This window comes from Phoenix dactylifera, chromosome 5, assembly GCF_051530095.1.
Source record: "Phoenix dactylifera cultivar Ajwa chromosome 5, Ajwa_hap1_PhDact_Kaust_v1.1, whole genome shotgun sequence".
Taxonomy (NCBI): Eukaryota; Viridiplantae; Streptophyta; class Magnoliopsida; order Arecales; family Arecaceae; genus Phoenix; species Phoenix dactylifera.
In genome coordinates, this window is record NC_143194.1 from 4,476,621 (window position 1) to 4,499,998 (window position 23,378).

The 23,378-nt window shown below is 35.6% G+C and overlaps 1 protein-coding gene across 3 annotated transcripts; it reads right to left on the minus strand.

Moving 5' to 3' along the window:
• Positions 1 to 3,604: 3,604 nt before the first annotated feature.
• On the minus strand, positions 3,605 to 23,012 carry RLF (reduced lateral root formation). Of its 3 annotated transcripts, none has more exons than XM_017843199.5 (6): positions 22,745 to 23,012; positions 16,998 to 17,083; positions 11,502 to 11,835; positions 9,083 to 9,217; positions 4,387 to 4,437; positions 3,605 to 3,987 (listed from the first exon to the last, which is right to left on the minus strand). In XM_017843199.5, exons 2-6 carry the CDS (start codon positions 17,028 to 17,030, stop codon positions 3,914 to 3,916), a joined length of 627 nt encoding a protein of 208 aa, XP_017698688.3. In that variant the 5' UTR covers positions 17,031 to 17,083; positions 22,745 to 23,012; the 3' UTR covers positions 3,605 to 3,913. The 3 variants fall into 3 exon arrangements, with proteins under 3 accessions (XP_017698688.3, XP_017698687.3, XP_008791871.3); XM_017843198.4 differs by having other exon boundaries at positions 16,998 to 17,078; positions 22,745 to 23,009; XM_008793649.5 differs by having other exon boundaries at positions 16,998 to 17,110; positions 22,745 to 23,009.
• Positions 23,013 to 23,378: the final 366 nt, after the last annotated feature.

The window sequence follows — 23,378 nt, forward strand, 5'->3', positions numbered from 1 at the left end:
TGTATATACCTTCTAAGGATGACAGCAAAGCCAATTAGTAGAATTCTTGGTTGCGGCAAACTTTGAAATGTTAGCTGGTGGATTCTTAACATGTAATAGCTCTTTAGTAACAAAACGAAGAAGCTACGAGGTATTTCTAGCTTTTAGATTTAGTTTCTCCAGATTTCTAGTTTTCAAAATTATTTTATTATTTTAGATTTTTAGGTTTAAATTATATCTTAATTAGAATAATTATTTTATTGCTTAAATAATCTTATTTTTTCACTGTTTCCTTCTGAAGCTAAGAAGTCTTTCCTACTTGTGTCATCAAAATCCTGTAGAGTTTGCCTTATACTAACATAATGGTAAAACTTGTTGTTGGTGGATCATTTTTGTAAATTAATTATTGACAAGTTATATCACGACAAGATGGCTAATTACTTATATTCAAGGAGGTTTTGAAATATATGGCATACTTGTTTTAGATTAATTAGGTTTCGATATGGAAATTAAGGATCTAAATCCAATCTATGTCCGAAGCTATGTTTTCAAATCTCAGCCTAATCAAATTTCAATTGGATATAAATTTTTTTTTTCTTATCATCAATTCCAGATCGAAAGTAGGCCAATCCAATTCACTAGAAGTACTGCATGTCACTATTGAAATTTAAATAATATACCATCAATTATTTGCAAACTTTTTAGCGCTTCCGGCCAAATGGAGATCTTATTATCTTTTAATCGAACTTGCACGCTTGTTCCATTAAAAAGTCGCAAATGTGTTAACATCAACTCCTTTTCAAAAATCACAGGAAGAGCAAAAGCTTAAAAGTAAAACGCACGCATGCACACGCATACACGTAGAACTCCTAGTTAGAACATCTTTTACCTACCTTGGCTGAGAGCCATAAAAAGTTGCAAACATTTTACGGTGACTTCTAGTTCTAATGCTTGCTTGCCTTCAAATTTAGGCTCAGTTTGGGCAAGCTTTTAGAGGGGTAAAAAGTACTTTTTTACCTTTTAAAAGTACTTTTGGATGCAAAAGAATATTTAATAAAAATTTTAGAAAGTTGTTTTAGTTTTTTCAAAAAGCTAAAAATAGCTTTTTGAGAAAAGCTCAATTTTGAAGCTTTCCAAAAAAGCTGTTTTAAGCTTTGTCCGCAAGTTATTTTCTTTAACCAAAATACCCCTACTTAAAAGTTCATTTTTCCTCCCAAAATCCTCCATCCCTTTTCTTCCTCTCTCTCACCTATCCCCCTCCCACTCTCTCTCTCTTTTCTTCTTTCTCTCAACATCGCCGCCCCGGTTTCTTTTTTCTTTGTTTTGGGAGGCAGCCCGTGGCTGCCCACAGTGGCAGCCACCACGCCGGCCACCACCCATGGCCGGCGACCTTTCCGCAGGTCGTTGCGACGCCACTTGTGGCACACGGCCAGCCCACGGAGTGGCCGGGCTCGGCTGTGGGGTGGCCGGACCTCCGCTAGCCACGGAACCGGAGAGGCGAGCTGCAGCGAAGTCCCCAGGTCTGCCCGCGACAAGTGCAAGCGAGCCGCTTCGGCTCCCTGCCGTTGAGACTGCCGCGGCCATCGCTGGCCCCGGCCCGGCCCCCTCCTGGGCCCCCTCCCGCGGTCGCCATGGCCCGGCCCCCTTCCGGCGCCGCCAGCCACGCGAGAGCATTAGAAAAGAGAAGAAGGGAAGAAAGGAAGGAAGGAGAAGAAGAGAAGAAAAAAGAAAAGAAAAAAAAGAAGAAAAGAAAAGAAAAGAAAATAATAAATAAATAAATAAATATGAATATAAATGAACGAATAAATAAATAAATAAGATAATAAATAAATATATTTCAATGAAATAAAATAATAAATAAATAACTAAAATAAATAAATAAATAAATAAATGAGTGAGTGGAAAATAATCTGATCTAAATAAATAAATAAATATAAATAAATATTACTAATTATTTAGATAATTTTATCACTTAATTAGAAAATTTGTTAGAGAGATAAATTGTCATCAGAAGGGTAAAAAATTAATTTACACTAATAATTATAATATTTTATATATTTATTATTGTATTATACTATAAATATAATATTAGATTACATTATATCATAATAAATTGATATGTTATGTTAAATAATTTAATATTATATTAAATTATCCTATGGTATACGATATTATAGTGCTATATTATAATAATAATATGTTATATTACATTAATATTATATTATATTATATATTTATGTATTAATATATATATTATATTTTATTATGCTCTGTTGTATAATACGAGTAATATCTTTTATGATCATTTTGTCACATAAAAGTACTTTCTCAGTTTGTTTACCAAACACATGTTAAAATGCCATGACACTCTAAAAATGTAGTTACCAAACAACAAACAACTTTTTATAAAAGCTTTACTTTCAACAGTTCTATTTCTAAAAGCTTTACTTATCAACTAGCTAGCAACAAGAGACCCTCTCAACAACCTGAGCCAAATATTCTCTAAATTGTATTTTGCAATTATAAGTCTTAAGTGCTTATCATTCAATCAATTTGGTTCACATGGTCAAAGTTTGGACAATTATGGCTGACCTCAGCTCAATCCCAAGCTAAGACAAAACCTAACTGGGATTAGACCCCATATTTTTTTGTGTGTATATATATATATATATATATTAAAAATGGTGCATTGTGGTTGGTACTAAAGGCATTGTTCCTGTTGGTCGTTCATGCCTTCATATAGGCGTCAACATGGCAAGGTTTAACTCAGGGAGAAATCATGCAGGAGTAAGAATTTCAAAGTTCTCTTATTTTCTTAAATAAAAATTACGTCACGTTAGGCATAAAATCTAGGTTTAAACAAGGAAGGAGTCCGGTCGCACCCTTACTCTGTAGATGGATATCATCAAATAATCTCTTGGTTTTGTTCAGGCGAAGACAAGTAGTTGAACAACTCCTAGGGAGGAACAAAATGTGACTAGACTATCTTGACACAAGAATGCTCCTCCTCCAATGATGTATCAAGCTATTACGAAAGAAACTCCAATTATGGACGCTTGCTTCGATCGGCTTATTAGGAAAAGCAATCATTGACAAAAGGTCAGATATTTGAAACTTTATTCCTGCATGTAGAAAGATTGTTCCGCATCTAAAACCCATATATTTATTTTCAAAAACCACCACATCTTTCTTATATCTAAATTATTCTTCTTTTTCTTGTTTTATTTTTGCCCTTGCACCTCCGCAATCAAGACCAGGTTTTAGATATTGAGAGAAGCCGGCAGATAACGCCGTCACAGGCAGTAAAACCAACACCTTTATAAATTTGTTGTTCGACGCAGGTGCACTCAGGGAGGACAGAGTCAAAACGAGAAACCTGTTGAATAAAATACGGTGAGAACTTCTATACTGATATAGATCCTACCGTGTATTCTTAATTCTCATTGACTATTGAGACAAATATAAACTAATCCAATAATAACATCATCATATTAAGCTAAACAAAGTACTTTGGGGTTAACAATATCTTTCTTCGTTGCCCGCAAGTTGCAGCACAAAGCTCCTACCAACCCTCTCATGCAGCTTCCTGTGAAGAACACCTTACGGTACAACTGAAGATGCCACATGTTCAAGTTATCAACATTAAAATTCTCTGGTATAATCATTTGCTAGTTTCTAGTTTGAAATAAACCTCCTGCAACAATCCTTTTATACCGTAAGTCTCTAATCTCTATCATAATAAGACCCCAGAAGAGTATATCAAGTAGACAAACTTTTTTTATTGCAAGGAAATTGCAGTTGTTACCCCCCCCCAAAAAAAGAGAGGAAATTGTACTGTGATAAATATGTTATGAGCTTTACAATCCTGTAAAATATGGTAAATGATCTGGGGTGGAAATGACTCATCAATCAGAAGACAGCTTCAAGTTAGACATCAGCTCGCATCTAACACTCCCACAAGGCACTTCTCCAAAAGGAATTCAGCATTCACCCATGCATGATACTTATCTAGAACGAAATTAAGGAATACTGGATGCAAGATAAAAGCATGACTTTGTCCTGAAACCTTTAAGCAAAAACAAATCATCCCTCGTTCTGGGACAATTTTTGGTCTCTCAATAGAAGTAACAGCATCCCATGGGATGTCTTTAACATTGCAACTCCACTTCACTAGTGTATGTTATGCACTAGTGTTGAACACATCGATGTTTGTTCCACTGATATGTTCAGCATGGTGCCTTGGGACTGTTTATTATTGCCCCTTTTATTGTATTGCAATATATGGGTATTTTAATATTGGGTCAGATTGGTAACCTTTTTTTTTCTTTTGAGGCCAGATAAACTTGTTCCAAGGGAAATCATTGCAAACGTTTGACAAAGGAAAGGAGCCATCATCATAAAGGATACTGAATAATGAGGTGCAATCTTTTCCAGCTGCTTTCATAAGCATATCCACACCTGCCAAAAGGAGAAATTTTAGGGAACTCTCCAGACATAAATGTCTTCATAAGCAAAAGCAAGCAATCAATTCTAGTCCAGTCGGAAAAGAAGAAATATTACAACAGATGGGTCATCATAACAGGCCTGTCTTGATAAAGTAGTTACTGATTTATACAATTATTACAAAAAAGTAATAGATGTGTGGATAATTCTTGTCATCTCTTCACCATGTCTGCTTCAAGGTAGTTGAAGAAACTGTTGAGGGCAGAGAATGGTCATGATTTCTAATAGTTCAGCAAAGGCAGTTTTTAAGCTATGATCCTCATTCTTTGTCCACAAAGACTTGGAAATTATGCTCCAGAAAACTAATTAGGAAACAACTGGCAACCGGAAAACAACTGGCAACCGCTTCCCTCCAGTTATTAGGTTCATATAATTGGGTAAATTTATCAAACAGGTGCTATAATCTTGCACCCAAAAAATTGGTGTTATAATATTTTACTAAAAGCTTTTATTTTGAAGCTATGCATTAGAGTCCCTTCCAGATAGGGGTGGCAAAATATGACCCGACCTGCCAACCCGACCCGTATTCGACCCGCCATAAACAGGTTCGGATCGTAAACAAGTTGACCCGTTTAACCCGTTTATTAATTGGGTCGGATACATATTTTAGATATCTGACCTATTTAACCCATTTAATATATGAGTCGGGTTGGATCAGAAAGAGCCGGCCCAAGCCTCGGCCCAAAAGAAAGCCTCCCCCTTCAGCGTAGGCGGCAGCGGCGAAGAAATCTCGCAGCTGCCATGGAGCTGAGCAAGACAAAAGAAAAGGAGCAGAGATATTAGAAAGAAGGGAAGAGAAACTGTGAGTCGTATCTCTCTCAATATCTTCATTTCAAACCAGCAAGCACCCTCTCTCTTGCCAAAGCCCCAACCCCCCACCTCTCTCTCTCTCTCTCCGTCGACCCTCCCAACCTCTCCACATCTCTCTCTTGCCGAAAGGAACCCCAAGGTCCCCAACCCCCCACCTCTCTCTCTCTCCGTCGAACCCCCAACCTCTCTCTCTCGCGCCAGAAGGAACCCCACCCTCCCATCTCTCTCTCTCTCTTGTCGGAAGAAACCCTAGTAGATGACGGCAATAGCGGGCCAAGGAGTGCCGATAAGCTCCCCGGTGGGGAGGACGAGGAAAGCACGGCGCCCCTTCCGAAAAAGGTCGGCCTCTTCTATTTTTTTTCTGGTTATTTACAGTAAGATTTAGTTAAACGGGTCAGAAAAGCATAAATCAACCCGACCTGTTTAATCGACCTATTTATTAAACAGGTTAAACGGGTCGGGTCGGGTTATCTGTTTATTAAACAGGTCGGGTTCAGGTTGTAATTTCTGACCTGTTTAATAAATAGGTCAGGTTCAGGTTTATACTTTTCTGACCCGTTTAACATCTGACCCGACCCGTTTATGTCCGACCCGACCCGATTTCCACCCCTACTTCTAAATAACAAACGGCGCATTAGTCTAATGAAACCTAACATACGAGCCTCATATAAAGTATAATATATCTGTAAGAGATATCTAGAAACATGGCAATAATGCCTTTGTGAATTCCTTGATAAAACCATAAATAGTGCAGATGGAAATAACCATTTATAAAACCCCTTAATATTCATCTTCTACTATCAGTTCAATCAATTACATAAAGCAATATTGTCCTAATTGTCCTTGATATCTTTATTACAAACAAGAGGAAATGGTCTCGGTTCCTCTATTGTAAATCTAAAGAATAAACAAAACAAGCAATAGCACAAATGGGAGAAAGTTGTTAGTTGCACCAGAATAGACTGCTGCTAGCTTTTAAGTCACATATCATTATAGGACTAGAGCACCACAAGGCAAGATGATGTCCAAAATATTAGCATGGGACCCTTTAAACTCTGAGGTACAAACAAACATGTCACCCTGATTACAGAAGATTTTCGGATGATTGTGAACCATTCACCTCAAAGATATTGTTCACCTCTAAGATGCATTGTAGCAAGGCAAGAACCTTTCGGCTCTGGGGATGAAAATTAGGCATTTCGTTCGTTGCATCTCCAAGGGTTTTTCAAAAGCGAGTAATATCACCAAACACATTATCAGTTCACTCAACCAAGAAAAAGTGTAACAATCCAAGAACATGACTTTTAATATTGGCAATAGTGACGGGAGCATATTTCATGACTACAACCGATAAAACAACCCTGTGACTTCTTTGTCTTGATTGAAGCATTTAAAGGCATTCCATCATCTAGCATATAGATTGAGCACCCTAGAGGAAGAAAAAGTCTCAACAATTCAGTTACTCTAAAACAAACCAAGTATTGGGACCTGCAATGCATGTGGGAGAAAACATTGATGGTTGACAGTGTTGGGCACAGTAGATGTACGATGCACATTAGAGGAAGCATGGATGGTTACAATATTCTTTGGCACATGCAGTTCTCATGAAAGGAATGTGCATGGCAGTGATCCCCAAGTAACGGATGTGTATGGTGCATGTAGTTTATTTAAGAGTGGAAGAAATCTGAAGGATGGCTGCGATCTTATCAATCATTATTGTTTAGATTTCATAAATGGATTTCCTGCTTATCTATATGATTCCTGTCCTTCATCAGTCAATAATTAGACTGAAAAGGGAGGGGTAAATTAATTAAAAGAGGAGGGCTCTAATATAGACAAAGTGAGGTAATGGGGTCAAGAGAGTGACAAAAGTTAATGAAATTCTAAGAAGGATAAGAAATAAAAAAGCCAAAGTAGCATCGATGCTATAAATCAATATATTCTTTTATATGGCATCCAGCTACATACCCCAGCTTTGATGCTTGGGTGTGGAGACCGTCCACAGAGTTCCCATTACATATATGAAGATGTTTTTAATTCGATAACCAAGTGCACAAGTTGTTATAAATGTGGATCCTAAAACTCAAGGAACCTTATAAGTTATAAGCAATCAATTTGTTATCCTATGTCCAAATCTAGCCTGAAGCATTTCTTAACCAAACCCTTAAGCAAAAGAAATACAATTACCAATCCAACAGGAAGCTAAGATATTGCGCACGTTAGGCAGGAAAATTTTCACCGAAAATCAACAGCTAGCTGTTGGTTAAACAAAGTTCAATAGTTTGGTTGTTCCTTTCTAGCCAAGACTTATCATCTTGATTCCAGACACATTGGAAAGCTTGTTGACAAGTGTTTTAATACCATAGGCCTCACATGCAGTTTATCATGGTTTGCCTCACACAAATGTCCATGTAAAGTACATGAAAAGGCCAAGCCTTTGTTCCCTTACTGTCTTCGAACATACTTGAAGCAAACTTTGTTCAATGAAGCAACTGGAATGTGTGATCTTACTTTTAAATTTTTCTAATATAGAAGGACTGACAGTTCTGAAAATCTCACCAAACCTATAATTGTCTTGCCCAAACCAGTTCGGCTGTCCTTGGTGGTAATAATTCATTATTCTTATTTTTTCCTATTTTCTTTTGTGAAACATTTTTTTCTGGGGAAATAAAACTTCTTACCAATAACATAAGGATCTTTACCAATAGCAAGTTGTAGCACTACAGCAAGTCCTAGTGGAAGATCAAATAAAGGGCAGAAAAAAAGCCTTAGGACAATTCATTGTCAATTTGGTATCTGATATAATTAATATACCATTATAAACACTAATTATTCTCCTATGCATGAAATAAAAGTTCCAAAGGAAAACCTCTTAATCCAAACTCTCTTCTTGTTAGGATTTACGCAAGCCCTAAAATCATCTTAAAAGTGGGCAATAACATAGTCTGATTAGTGATATTCTGTATCTACCAGCTCAAGAAAGAAATTGTCAGATTTATTGATCCAAAGAAGCAGGTTATTGAAGAAGCATTATGATATATCTTGTCAACATAGTTGAGGTGTAACATTGTAGACCCTACAGAAAAAAAGAGATTATGAGAAACTGAACTAGTAATAAAAACTAGAATAGAGATCAAGTGAAGACCAAGAAGCACCAGTTAAGATTGCATGGCCATTTGGGGTTGCCAACATGATGCATTTTCCATTAAGAGTGTACGTTGGTATTATATGTAAATACATATACAATATGTATATTATATACATTGTGGTTCAAAATTGCCAAAACAGGTGGCGCCATTGGTACCATATTGGTCTGATGCAAAACCGGCACTGATACGGGTGCAGAGATGCCAAAATAGTCCATACTGGTATGAACTGGCCCTACCAGTAGTGCAGACAGGTTTTTTTATTCTTTTGGATGTTTTCAGTTTCGATGCCTACTGTCAGTACTGGCATAAAATTGATACCATACCATTTCTGATAAAAAAACAATACAAGATTGGTGCCGGTTGAAAACCTTGATATACATAGTGTGTACAGCATGTATGCATGTGTGTGAAAAAATATCTGTACATGAGCATGTGCATGCATGCGCATCTGCATCCACATGTCAACGTGTTTGAAGTCAGGTGTACCTTACAGACACGCATGTATACAGAAACTGCTAGTGTTAATAAAAGAAATATTTCAACCAGTATAGGGCAAGTGAAAGAGTATATTCAGACCAGGTTAAGTCAAGGACGACATATAAACAATTTCTTATAATAAAAGCACATAAATAGACACATACCTCCAGGATGAAATTTCATATAGGGAGAAATGTTATACACACGACCTTTTAAAACTGTCCAAATAGAACCTTCAGTCTTATGTTGTCTCACTTCATCCATAGAAATGAGCCTTCGATTTGATTGGCCCTCAAGCCCTGGGGGGAAAATCAAACTGATCAGCAGGAGAATCTATGTCATGGTGAAGAGAACTTAAAACAGCTTTGTACAGCCAGTTAAAAGAAAAATAACAACAGAACAATCTGATCAAGAGAAGTTGATTGCTGAATGTAAAAAAATGATAGTTAATTTATAAAGTTCACTTGTACTCTCAATTGAATCATATGGAAATAGTACTTGAATAATGTGAAGTTTCTTTGAAAACTACCACAATTTTGCTTTGTATCATAATTCTCCCCCTTTTATGTTTTAAATATTGTCTCCCTCTTTTTAGAAGTTTTAATTCTTCCCTTTTAAAAGTTGTTAATTCTTCCCCTTTTACAAATACTTCTTTACTTCCACATTTGTCTCTTTACTTCCATTATTTTTCTTCCTTTTGTCAATTCTTCATATTTTCCTCCATACTTCCATTATTTTTCTTCCTTTTGTCAATTCTTCATATTTTTCTCCCCCCTTTTGTCATAATAAAAAAGGTATGTTAAAGAAGAAAAGACTTGAAAGCAATTTCATTGCAAAAAAGCATACACATGCCATGGGTAAATAATTCCTTGCAATGAAAAAAAAAGGAAGAGTAAATGAAACTCTATCACACAGCCATTTAAGCCCTTCTAAAATAGTGGGACAATAAGAGGTTGTTGCTTAGTACAAAAAAAGCACTATAATTTGACTCTGAAGTATCTGACTACGATTGTTAACAGGTGCTCAAATATGCAATAAAAAGTTAGAAGTGGGTGTAAGACCTAGAATAACAAAAAATGAGAGTTTAATAAGCTATGTGAAAGCTTGCAATGATATCGAATGTAGCTCTTAACAGTAACAACCACCCGAAAAAAATCATAAATTACATTATAGGCATGACTTGATGGTTATGGCCTAGGGCTATTGTTTAAATTGACCAGAAATCTTTCTTGTCATTGAGAACGTAATATCAAAACTAAAATTAATTTAAATCACTCACCAGTGCATAGCTAAAATAGTTAGTACACTATTCTGTTTAAGGAAGGTCATAGGTTCATATCAGTCACAGCTCCAGGCCTTTCAGGTTACCATGGGTGTTATGACATCGGACACATTTGCCATGCAGCGAGCAGGATATGAAAGCTTGTGAGCCAAGTCTGGTGTGGCTTCATGTTAGGGGATTATAAGGTTGCATGCCAGGGATAGGTTAGGGTCTACGGGCCTCAAAACATTTTCTCAACCACCCTCAAACACAAACACATATATTCACATTTATCAAAAGTGGCTCATTTGATGGACAGATGTAAACAATCAGATATCTTGTCACAAGGGATCAGTGAATGGACAGAAAAGACTAAAAGAGGGTATAGAGTCTATAACAATAAGCTACATCAATGGGACTATTCTATAGGTGGATAAAGGAAAAGATCCCCTACATTGGTGATCTACAACCATGACAACTTTAGTCTTTTAGTAAGACTCTGGTAGAAGAAAAGAGATTATTATCAAACATCTTATTGGACATTACACTTAAGAACGAGCCTTAAGGGTAGTTTTTTTATTCATACACCACTTGTTAAAGAGAAAAGGTCAGGCTGGACATTAAGAGGACCAATGATTCTCATTAAAACTGAAAGGCCCTCTGGTTAATTATGTAACTGTATATTTTCTTTGGCTCCTTTTTTCTCTCTATGGCAACTTTTCTCAGAAAAGAATTATAAGCTTCTTGATGAAACTAGTTTTGTGACACCTTTTTAAGGTACCTTCAATGTTGGTAGTAAAAGATTGAGATGTACTTTAAGATGAGTGCAAGATTAAGGTTGTCAACAGAAGTTATTGTGGTAATCATATCCAAATGTTGCATAGAAATTTATGAGAGGTAGCCCATGATATGCCTCTGCTTTTTGCTCAAGTCAATCAACACCTGCCCACATTCTCCTGCATGGGCTACAGTGGCAGTATAGATCCATTTTCAGACCATTGCTGGTTAGAAGCAGTCTATTAAAGCAGAAGCAGCAGCTCAGACTGGTATCTAGACTTTCTGTGAATCTTTAAAAAGTTGTTTCCTCCAAAGTATGAAAACAAAACAGTTTCTTGACTTCAATGTCACCCATGATAACCATAATTTCCAGATGCCATGAACTCCAAACAACTCAAATTAAAAACATTACTTCATAATCTAAATTTCAAGGCAAGACTTCTCTTTTCCACTCAATCAGATATTTCCAGATATAACTAGTCAGAGCACATCAAAACAAAACTATTTCCAGCAAAACAAAAACAAGAATGAAAATAGTTAAGTACCTGCAAGGTCAGGATGTGTGCGAGTAAGTTTTAGCCAGTCCATTTGGCTGTAACCTTTCTCAAAAGGAACCTTCGATCTTTTAACAGTGGATTTCTTTATTACAGGCTTCTGTTCCTGTAACCCAGTCACCAAATCTTTAGGCTCTCTCACTGTTTCTGGTGTTGCTGAATTCTTCAGTTTGAACTTATTATTAGATGAAGAATCAATCTGGCTTGAATTATTAATCTTCTGAATACTAATTCCCTCCAGAGTATTGTCATTGAGACTGATTTTCTTAATGTCAGGAATGGTTTTAGGTGACTCCAAATGGTCATCATCCACTGGTGAACCAACCTACACAACAGAGTTGCTGAATGTCTTAAAATTCAACGTACTCTTAGATAAGACACCATAAAACCTCAGCATAATCCAGTTTCTTTGGAATTAATTTACTAAATTCTATTTTCTTCTTTCACCATGGCAATTAAAGTTAAATAGCAAAATAATAGGAAAAAGCTCAAAAGGAGAGTGGATAAGCATTTCCAGGAAATTGTCACTGCATGTCAATCTGCACATATGGCATATATCCGGTCATACATACTTGCCATAGTATTCAAATACCATTTACAACCACATCTGCAGCAAGTTCCTTATGCTCCCACTCTAGTCATGCGTGCAATATTTATTAATTAATGTGAATGCTCAGGCATGTGACTCCACCCAAAGTTTGTGTGAGACCCACTTTATAATGGACTCCAAAACATACACGCAGACAGATGTATGCGTAGTATGTCAAATACATATAAATATATGTATATATACACACACATATGTATATGTAGTATGTAATATACATATAAATATATATACATGTATACATAAACATATGTATATATATATAGATATACATATAGCTATATGTATATCTATCCAAAACATACATGCAGATACGTGTCTGTACATACATATATACATATATTACATATACATACAGTCTTGGAGTCAAGCAAGCAAATTACACTTCATTGGTTCATAGCACATCGGCAGCTAAAGTTGAGAATGATTTCTCCTCCGACAAATAATCCAAGACTCCATGTCTCTTAATTCTTGAAGACATTCAAATGTGTATAAGCTGATCAAGTCATTCTTTTCTTTAGATTAGTCATAACTCCTCTCCACAAAAAACCCAATCTAAAATCTTCGGTTATGTAACTCAAACTCTTGAAAGTCTCATATTAAGACTTTTTAGTTGTTTGGCACCCATGATGACTTAATTCATAATATTTTTTAGCAAAAAGTCATGGACAACAATTTTACTGCCCAACAGATGGTTAATGTGCCTTAGAAATATATAGCTGTCTTGAAAAAATGTATCAGATTCAATATATCATATACTTATACAATTATCAGTATGGAAGGAAGAGAGATGCACAAGATGCAAAAAGAAAAAAAAGTATAGAACTTAGAGGGAAATTGAAAAGGTGACAACTATACAAATTCGAATGGCATGGATGCACACACCCTCATCGAGCACTCTTGACAATGATGGCATCATAAATACGGTAGTTTATGGATGAGCACCCTAATCCTCACCAAAATCCAGGACCATTTCTTTGCTAGGTGGCAACATGATCAATATTTTAAGTACTAATACTAGTATTCAACTGGTCTAATGTCAGTACAATTTTTGTATCAAAACTCGGTGGGGGAGGGGGGGAGGTGTACCAGGTATTGGTTCCCTACGATATGGTATGGTGCATAGGGACCAGTGCAATCTGATACTCAAAACCATGATTGTAATCCATCTTTATATTCAATAAACTATCAGTGATGTTTTGGCATTATGATTTATACCATCATGTAATGTGTCAGACAATTTGTAATAGCCTTAAATGGTTTTTGTACTAATATAAAGTATTTGGCTACACCTTGCATTTACATGATTTTGTTCATATGTTACCTATCTTCTACGGCATGCTTCTTCATTTATCCCTTTCCTTTCGCCTTCTTTTTTTAAAATCAAATCAGACCTACACTATTGAAATGCAGGGCATAGAAGATCTTCCCAAATTGCAATCTCAGAAAATTCAAACTAAGAAATGTGAGTCGTAATATCATATTTTTCTCATGCCGATTTGAGATCCATTGAGTATCACGGTCTTTATATAAAAATAACAAAAGAACTTGAAAGGCAGCATGTCATAGCTTGACAATCAACACTGCACTAGAGCACGCAATTGTGCGTTGCTCTTTAGAATTCTGAAATATATAATTCAAAGCCACAGGTAATAAATAATCACCAATGGAGCAATTTATTGTTTGGTTTCAGAGCCAAAAAGGCCTGTATATCTATAAAATATATTTTTTCCATATAAAAAGTTAAATTTATTGCTGCAATTGTTAAGTGGTAACAAATGATTCACATATTGTGACACAATAATGTAACCATGGTTCACCAAACTGGACTGTACCGCCCCATACCAAGCATACGATACAATATTGGTAGCGAACAGGGGTGGTATTTCGAGTCTTCGTACCACAGACCAACTGTACCTATATTGTACCAAAATGGAACTGGTACAAAAACTGAAACTAGTATTACGAACCTTGGGTGCACAAGGACCAATCTATATAGTGCACTCCAATATAGCTGGCACGCACTCTTGATACGACTTGTTTTGGCCTCCAAATTTGTTTTATAGTCTTTTTCTTATATTTTATTGTTTTAATGTCATGTTTTTCCACAAATATGGTATGTTGATTCAAATCTCCATACGTCCTATTCAAAGTGCATTTAAGTTTGTAATACATTCCATAACTTGCATTAAAACTACATAGAAAACTATATGTGCATTAACAATTGAAAATGTAAGAGGTTCCTAACCCAAGAAATTAATATATGATACCAAAAATTCAGCGCACTCAAGATAAAACAGTCCACTAGTAGCATTACTTTGACAAATGAACAGAGAAAAATATATTTATTATACTAGTGAACAATAATGACCATGTCTTTGACATAGAAATGCAGTCCATCTCCACAATGCCAAATCAAGTGCCCGTCGAGCTCACAAGCATGTAATAACCCACCATGTACAAAGAGGAATAAGTATATATGTATATATGTGTGTATGTGCGCTACACTTGGAAGTGTTATAAGTTGTTTAGTGTCATTTTAGATGAGACAATTTGATGACCAAGATATATGACCTTTTTCTGAGCCTTCAAATGTAAAAAATGATAGGTAAAAATAAATGAAATTCCTTGGCCTTTAAGACTTGAGAAATACCTTGGGTCTTAGAAAATTAAAATTTTGGTCCAAGCCCAAAATCTAATATTGGCACTAAAACTAAGAAACCAACTTCTTATTCATCAGGAATTTGAATTCTGACTATATTATTGAACTCAAAATGGGGTTTGTTTCTTATTTACTTCAGCAACTTAAATTATAGTCGCATAAATAATAATGTGTTTAGAGGTATATCTCCACACATGATAGTATTCTGTTTGCTCCCTATGTATTACTACCTTCAAATGCTTGGTGAACACCAAAAAGGGGATTCAAAGGGCTTCTCACTTCGTACAAGACTGTTCAAATCAGGTTGGGACAATTCAGGTTCGATCCATCTTGATTTGGTGAGATCTGAGCGGTTCAGACCCTGTTTAGCCAAACCAAAGGATACTAACACACAGCCTACAAGACTGTTCAAATCAAGTTGGGACAATTCAGGTTCGATCCATCTTGATTTGGTGAGATCTGAGGGGTTCAGGCCCTGTTTGGCCAAACCAAAGGATATTAACACACAGCCTCTATGGGGCTGATATGAACAAGGCTTGAATCCTTAGCGGTAATCAAGAGGACACATCTAACACTAAGAGGACACATCTATTTTACCTCCATACCAAAGTACACATATGCCCCTTCAAATGGTTATGGCTACACGTATTTGATACAACTTGAAGGGGAAAACAAGGCTCATGGGTTAGGGTGTGGGAATTTGAATTGTTCAAAAATCACTAATAGGAAGAGAGATTTAAAGAAAAAAAAAGGAACGGACTGTAATAGGTGATAATAATACAAAATTTAGAATTCAAGAACAACCAAAAGATTAATATCTCCAAAGTAATAAAAGAAATTGTATAACAAGAATGTTGTCAGTGTTTAAGCTGCTTCATCCACTTTGGTAGCCCATGATGTCATTTCTCAATGTTGTCCTCAAAGCGAGGACTTTAGAGAAACACTTTCTTCCAAATTAAATCTTCAAAATCCTTCCTCAAACTTTCTTTATTAAGTTCAATAAAAAGAATACAATAAAAAAATGTGGACTTCTTTGGAGGGCCGTCAAATGAGCGAGTTGTTCACATGCTAGCTCGTGTTCAGCTCAAAATGTGGCTCAAGTTTGTCTCACTTGGTTAGTAAGGGAACCAAGCTAGAGATAGGCTTAACTCGAGCTTAGCTCAATTTAGCTCCAAATATTAATATATAAATAACTTATATATTTTTAATCTATTATAATCAATATAAATTTTATTTTTTTATACTTATTCAACATAAACTAATGTAATTTATAAAGAGTGACTACATCTCAACTATAAGATTAGAATATAGCCAACAGAATTATAGCACAAAGTGTATAGAAGAAAGTTTTGAAAGACCTCAACCTCTCATCGGTCTCTTAAACGAGCCGTTCATGTACCACTTGAGTTTTACCCAAAATTAAATGAGCTGGAAAGCTTGCCATGATTATAAAACAGACCTAGCATGCTCGCGTTCAACCCATTTACACTCTTACTTCTTTTGTAAACTAGTAAACAACAAATAGTCATGAGACACAACCACTGCTTTCTATTCTGCCCACATCTCTTGCCATCACCTATACGTTGCATATTGAAGATATGAACCCTGTAGTCAACTAATATTCTTTATATGCAACTCCTCTTCTAGAATCATAAAATGGGGAAAGCGAAAAGAAGGAACACCTGCATACATCCTATTAAGTATTACCAAACAACACTGGGAAAAAAGATTTTTGTATTTTTGCACTTCTACTCAATCATATGGGATGTTAGCTGCCAGTTGAAGAGAAAATAAAGAAAGAAAACTCAGACTTGGGTAATATTTTCAAGATTTATTTCAAACAATGATTACCTTAGAAAATCACTCAAAAAAGTCATTCAGCTGTCTTGCCAATCACTTTGCTTCATTAAATGGCACATTTCATGATAACAATTCAAAGGCAGCAGCAAGAATACAAAACACCAGCTGAGTGTCTTTTCAAGTGATATTTTGGAGTTACTTAAGCACTTTTGTTTTATTTTCCATAAAGATCAAAAATATGAGACATTCACAAGTTGACAAACCAAAAATGATGATACATAAACTCAAATCAATGCAAGCGGCTAATGAACTTGAAAATGAATTTTAGTATCCAGTCATGAACCTTTAAGGAACCTATGAAAGAATAATAGGAAATGCTAATGAATACCAAAACTATCTGATTTAAAAAAGAACTTGCCTTGCAAAAGGTGAAATCAGAAGAATCGGCCATCTTCAACTTTCTTAGTGTATTCTTTTGTATTGCACTGGGCGGCCCAATCTGTTCTAAAAGATGACCCTCTTCAAAGAATGCTTTGATGGATGTCAAACAACACGCAAGAACAAAAGAGAAGAAATCTTAAAGCAACTTTCATATCAAAACAACTAAAATTTCAAATTATATGCACACAATTTTAGTTAAGAAAAGATCTGATAGACACATGCGCATGCATCCAATTGAGTTCAACAATTCATCCATGAAAGCAAAGAAAAAATTATTAAAACAGAAAAAGAGAATCAATGTAATGGTCAATCATATCACCTGCAACTTTAATGAAAAATAATAATAATACATAAATGACCAAGAAATCTTAAAAAATGTGGAAAAAAGAGGAATAGAATTGCAAGTATGTAGATTAAAGGAGACTAGTGAATCTTCAACAAAAGGGTTATATCTGAGTATTCAATTTCACACAACAAAAAAAACATAGAATAGCCAATCCATTTGGGTTAACGGGTCAAGGAGGGAGATGGCAAGAAGAGATGTTTCTTGGTCAGACGAGGATTCAATTATTTGACGACAATTTGGGATTCCAGCGCTCAATTGCCACAAATCATGACTTGACATTAAAAAAACTAAAGAAAGTGGTTGTGGAATACCTCTCAACCCATAGGGTTTTACACTGTGTTCACGAGTAGTAATACTACCAAAATTGTTGAAAATTTCTCGATTTTTAAAATTCTATCCTCGACAAAATGATTGTTTGAATTGTTCTTAGTACCGGTTTTGCAGACCTTGTTTTCATGTCTACCAAATCAACATGTTTTCATTTTAAGCAATTATGTTTTTGTTCTCTACTCTGTTACTATCCATCAACATGGAAAAAAATGTCACAATTGTTAAATATAAAGTTTCAATTATCTTTAACTTATTTTCAAATTAACACATAAATAAATGAAACACAAGGCTGTTAAACCTCACGCCATCCTATTCATCCTTGACAAATGTCTCCACTCCATTGATAGCTTATGGCTCTTCTCTTTCATGTCTAGCTCCAAGCCATCAGAGATAACTCAGAGTCAGAGGTGTACTTTTTTCCTCCACCTACATGTTCAATCCACCAAAGGGAACACGAATTACATAATTTCTCCCTTTCCCTGTCATCCACACCACAATCTCTCTCTAGTCTCTTGTTTGTAGTGATAGGTCCACATGACATCATTTTCCAGCTCCTAAATTCGTTGGCTCATGTTTACTTTTGGAGCAAGGAGTTTAAGAAAATCCAAAAACAAGACAAACATGATATATGCTTTTGAATCAAAAGAATTTTTTTTAAAAGAATTTAGTGCTCGCAAACAATCTATTGGCCACTATTATCTCTCTCCAACTGGTTGGTCTTTGAAAAAAAAAAAACTTTTTTTGTTCTCTTCTCCTTTGCTTATGTAAGCAATAATCTCGAAGAAAGAGAGAAAAGCATAGTCCTGATCTTCTCCACCGCTCTTTCATTTGAGCCTGTACTCCATTAGGGTAGTGGAAAAGAGTAACTAGGTAAAGAGGACAAGTGCGACCTAAGTCATGGTTCCCAGTTCCCACAAAGCCAATATATGGTGGTGGCTGGACAGTTGGGGCTCTGAGACATGAACAGAGCTCATGGGTCAGGGTAGGAATATGAGGATGTTGTTATGGGGCTCTCACGGATGTAGACAATCCCATGCTCCCACAAGGAAATCGATAGATATATTCAAATAAAGATGTAAAATGCATATTGGGAGTGGTGCTGGCCATCCACATGGATACAGAAATGGGGCCATCAGTTCACTAACAAAAATATATGAACCTATCGAGGAACTTAAGACAAAAAGAGGAAGGGTGTGAAGGTGTGTAGCATTCAAGTTATAATTTGGGCTGGAGGTAAGACAGACATCTTTATGACACCATTTAAAAATTGTAGTAATGACTTTATCATTCCAATGGAGGGGAAAAAAAACTAGATCAATGTAAAAATATTCTATGCTCTATTTGGGATGATAGCCCAAAAAATTATCACTCCATTAATGATTATTTTTCCCCCGCAGGTTTGCATCACATAATCCAGAATTGTAAAGAGCAATATGTGATAACACACTCTAAACTATTTTCAACCTATAACATGTGCTACATGAACCTTTTTTGTTACAGAATATAAAGAACTTGGTATACAATGGAGCTCAGATTGGCATAATAGTAGTTTGATTCTACAAGTATACAACTTCAGATCTCTTAGACTGGACTTTCTTTTTCTTAGTTTTGGTTTTGGAGTTTTGTGCCTTAGATTATGACAATTAAGAACCAATTTGATGTTTCAATCTAAAATAAGAAAAGGGAAAGGAAGAAAAGAGATAAAGATAGCAGGCATATGGAGAAAATCACGCAAAGTTTCACCAAGCACTTTCTTTTTATTAATCCATTTAAACATCTATGATAATTTGTGTGCCTCCCTGCAAAAAAAAATAAAATAATGCCAATATTTTCTCAAAAAATGGACAAACCTAGGGGTGAATCATACCCTAACCTGACCTCGAATCTAGAGAGGCTTGAACTGCCTATCCATATCCTAAAATATTTATGGTACATATCTTACCAGCATTGTTAACAATGGTGTGTGAGAATGCATATTGCTGTTTATCAGCTAGTGTTATTGTGTGTGAAGCAATACACACCATTACAGATCAAAATACAGCAATATGAGCTCATAACTAGCTTTAAGGAAAATGAAAAATGTGCTTAACCAGCCTGAAAATCCTTATTGTTATTTAAGATGATCTTAAATCTTAATCTATTTATGGCCCTCTTCCTTCTAGATTTGACCCTCTTCATAGTTTTAGAACAAGAAGAAATTGTTATAGGCTTATTCTACACCAGCACATTGTATGCAAACTTTACATGGTGCTAATAATATGTGTATAATAACTGCAACATATTGTTAATGTGTAAACAAAGTTCCAAGTGTAAACATATTTGGAACATGTGACATAGTTGTAGTGCTAGTTTGTGTGGAGAATTATTTTAGACTGTACAATGAACAAGAATTCCAATCAATATATATATCTAATTTGATTTATATCCTGTATTCGTCAAGATAAGTTACACCATATTAATTTGTGTGAAACAAGCTTATATTTGAATACTAAAGATAAAGATGAAGATACCTAAAGAATATGAATGTGAAGTTTGAAGGCTTATAAGAAAATGAAAATATGGACACACAAGAAAGGTAAGACAACCTTTCTACACATCTAGGCCCTGTTTGGGGGAGCTGTTAGTAGTAGAGCTTTTGGAAGTAGAGCTGTTGGAAGTAGAGCTGTCTGAAGCAGAGCGTTTATAAAAAGTTGTTTACTGTTTGGTAACTATATTTTTAAAGTGCTGTGACACTTTAACATGTGTTTGGTAACAAATTGAGAAAGTACTTTTGTGTGACAAAATGACCATCAAGGACATTACCAGTATTATATAACAGAGCATAATAAAATATAATATGTATTAATACATAAATATATGATATAGTATAATATTAATGTAATGTAGTATAATATTATTATAATATAGTATTATAACATTATGTATTATAGAATAAAAATTTAATATAATATTAAATTTTTAACATAACATATCAATGTATTATGATATAATGTAATATAATATTATATTTATAGTATAATACAATAATAAATATATAAAATATTATAATTATTAGTGTATGTTAATTTTTCATCCTTCTAATAACCATTTATCTCTCTAACAAATTTTCTAGCTAGGTGATAAAATTGGTTAAATAATTGCTAATATTTTATTTATTTATTTAGATCGGATTCTTTGCCACTCACTCATTATTTTATTTATTTATTTATTTATTATTTTATTTCATTGAAATATAGAGGGGTCGCCGGCCATGGCTGGTGGCCGGCATGGTGGCTGCCACCGTGGACAGCCACGAGCTTCCAAAACAAAAAAACAAGAAAAAAAAAGAAGAGGAAGAAGGAACAGAGACGGCGGCGTTGAGAGGAAGAAGAAGATAGAGAAGAAGAGGGAGAGGATGGGTGAGAGAGGAAGAGGCAGAATGAGGATTTTGGGAGAAAAAAGTGTGATTTAAATAGGGGTATTTTGGTCCAAAAAACAGCTTCCTGACAAAGCTGAAAACAATGTTTTTGGAAAGCTCCAAATTGGAGCTTCTCCCTAAAAGCTGTTTTCAGCTTCCCGCAAAAGCTGAAACAGCTTTCCGAAAATTTTACTAAACACCATTTTTTTATCTAAAAGTACTTTTGGAGGGCCAGAAAATGCTTTTTGGCCCTCCAAAAGCTCCCCCAAATAAGGCCATAGTCTCCTATCCTAGTTATGCCTTATTGGAAGGAATTAAAAGTTTGCACAGAAGTGCAGAATGCAGTATACTCAAAATCCTAGTTTATGTCCATGCTAACAATATATTCATTATTTAAAGACAGAGAAAAACTGGTTATAGTTCTTGAACATCCTATAATTTTGAAATAGAACAATACAAGATGAGAATACCACATCATCAATGAAAATAAAATACAATTACCACATCATTAATGAATATAAAATAGAACTAGAAGCTGTTGAAGTCAACTTTCAATGCTGTGTGAGGATTACCAAGAACAAAAACTAAAGCACTTACTTTTTCATGGATAATGCACAAACCATGCCTAGAATTCATTTTATCATTTTTCAAAACATGTCAAGAGAAAACTAACAAAATCAATGGCCAATGTCGAGTTCAAGATTCAAATCTATTCCCAGAAAAGTAGGAAAAAGAACTCCAATAAAGATATACTAGGAAAAAACATCATGGATAACTGCATGAAGATGGCTACCATGCATTAACTTATAATTTATCAGATCCACTGCCTGATAATGAATAGATCAGCATAACATAAACACCATATATGACCAACTACTATGTACTTATTCTCCTTTTCCTCTCTCCATTTCCAATTATTAAACTTTAATTTGCTATTCATTTGATATACACTCTATCTCTACTTCAAGAAAACAGGAGCAATAATTATTGTTTCTTGTGTTACAGCAAATTAAAATCAACAGTGATTTATTAAAAAAAATAGAATTCCAGATTTGTGCGAAATATCACAGATTTGATGAATACACATCTGAGAGATTATTAGCAGAAAACTTCAAAAGCTAATGTATGTAACGCTAATGGAGATGCTTTGAATTCCGTATCGCAGAGCCAAACAAAAGGCTAAAAATTTGGTGTGGGGGGTGAAGAAAGTTAGGGACACAGATATTACACAAGCAAACGCCGGCCTTAATGGGTCGTATCTTCTTCTCCCAACTTTAATTTTGTATATTATTATCCTCCGGTTGGTTATGTGAAAACCGAGATCAAAAGCATCTCATTTAGAGCTGGAATCCCTATTCGAGACCTAACCTGCATGACCTAATAAAAATCTTCAAGTTAATAATCCTAACCTAGGTCTGGATACAAGAAGGGAATAGATATCAAGTAGGTATTGTTCAAGAGATCAGAGGAGACGGAGTGGGTGCGTGTGGGTGGGGTTGGTGTTCCAGTTATGGCGATGGGGTTGTAGGGAAGGAAGACGAGGTGCGGGTAGCGATGGATGGTGGTGTCTGTGATTGGACTCCGGCCGCCGCCGATCTGTTTGTGTGTATGCTTTTGTGAGAGAGAGAAGTGGGAGGAGAGGTGGTCTTACGTTAGCTGAGAGTGGGGACGACGAGGACCGGCAGCGACGGCAAAGCGAACTCCGGAGGAGGCAACGGCGAGAACCAAGGAGGCCGCGAGGGAAGGAACTCCGGGTCCTATAAAGCTTCCCTTTGTTCAACTCTTCTTTTACTTTCTTCGCGTCGCTGATACGCTTTTTCCAGGCAAAACACGAAATGAAGGACGGAGACCTGCATGTGTTATAAAATTAAAATTGTCTGGTCTAAATTCTCGTGTACACACCTGGTTCGGATAATCAAAAAGACGAAAAAAGAAGAAGGAAGGAGGCAGGTCAACATTGAGGGACATTTGGCTCGGGATGGAAATCGAAATCAGAATTAGAATTGGTTGAAACGAAAATTAGAATGATAATACTCCCCACATATTTTGTTTGTTACTAAAATTGGAATAGATGAGAATCCTGATTTAATTTTGGAAGATTAGAACATTATTCTCATTCCCTTCTAACTAGAAATGTAAATGGGTCGGATCGGACTGGGTTATGAATGATCTGGACCCAATCTAGTTCTTTGTTCGAATTTTAATGTTGGGCTCGAATCTAGACCCAACCTAATAGAAGATCGGATCGGATCGGATCGGATCTACAACTAAAATTGCTGACCTAA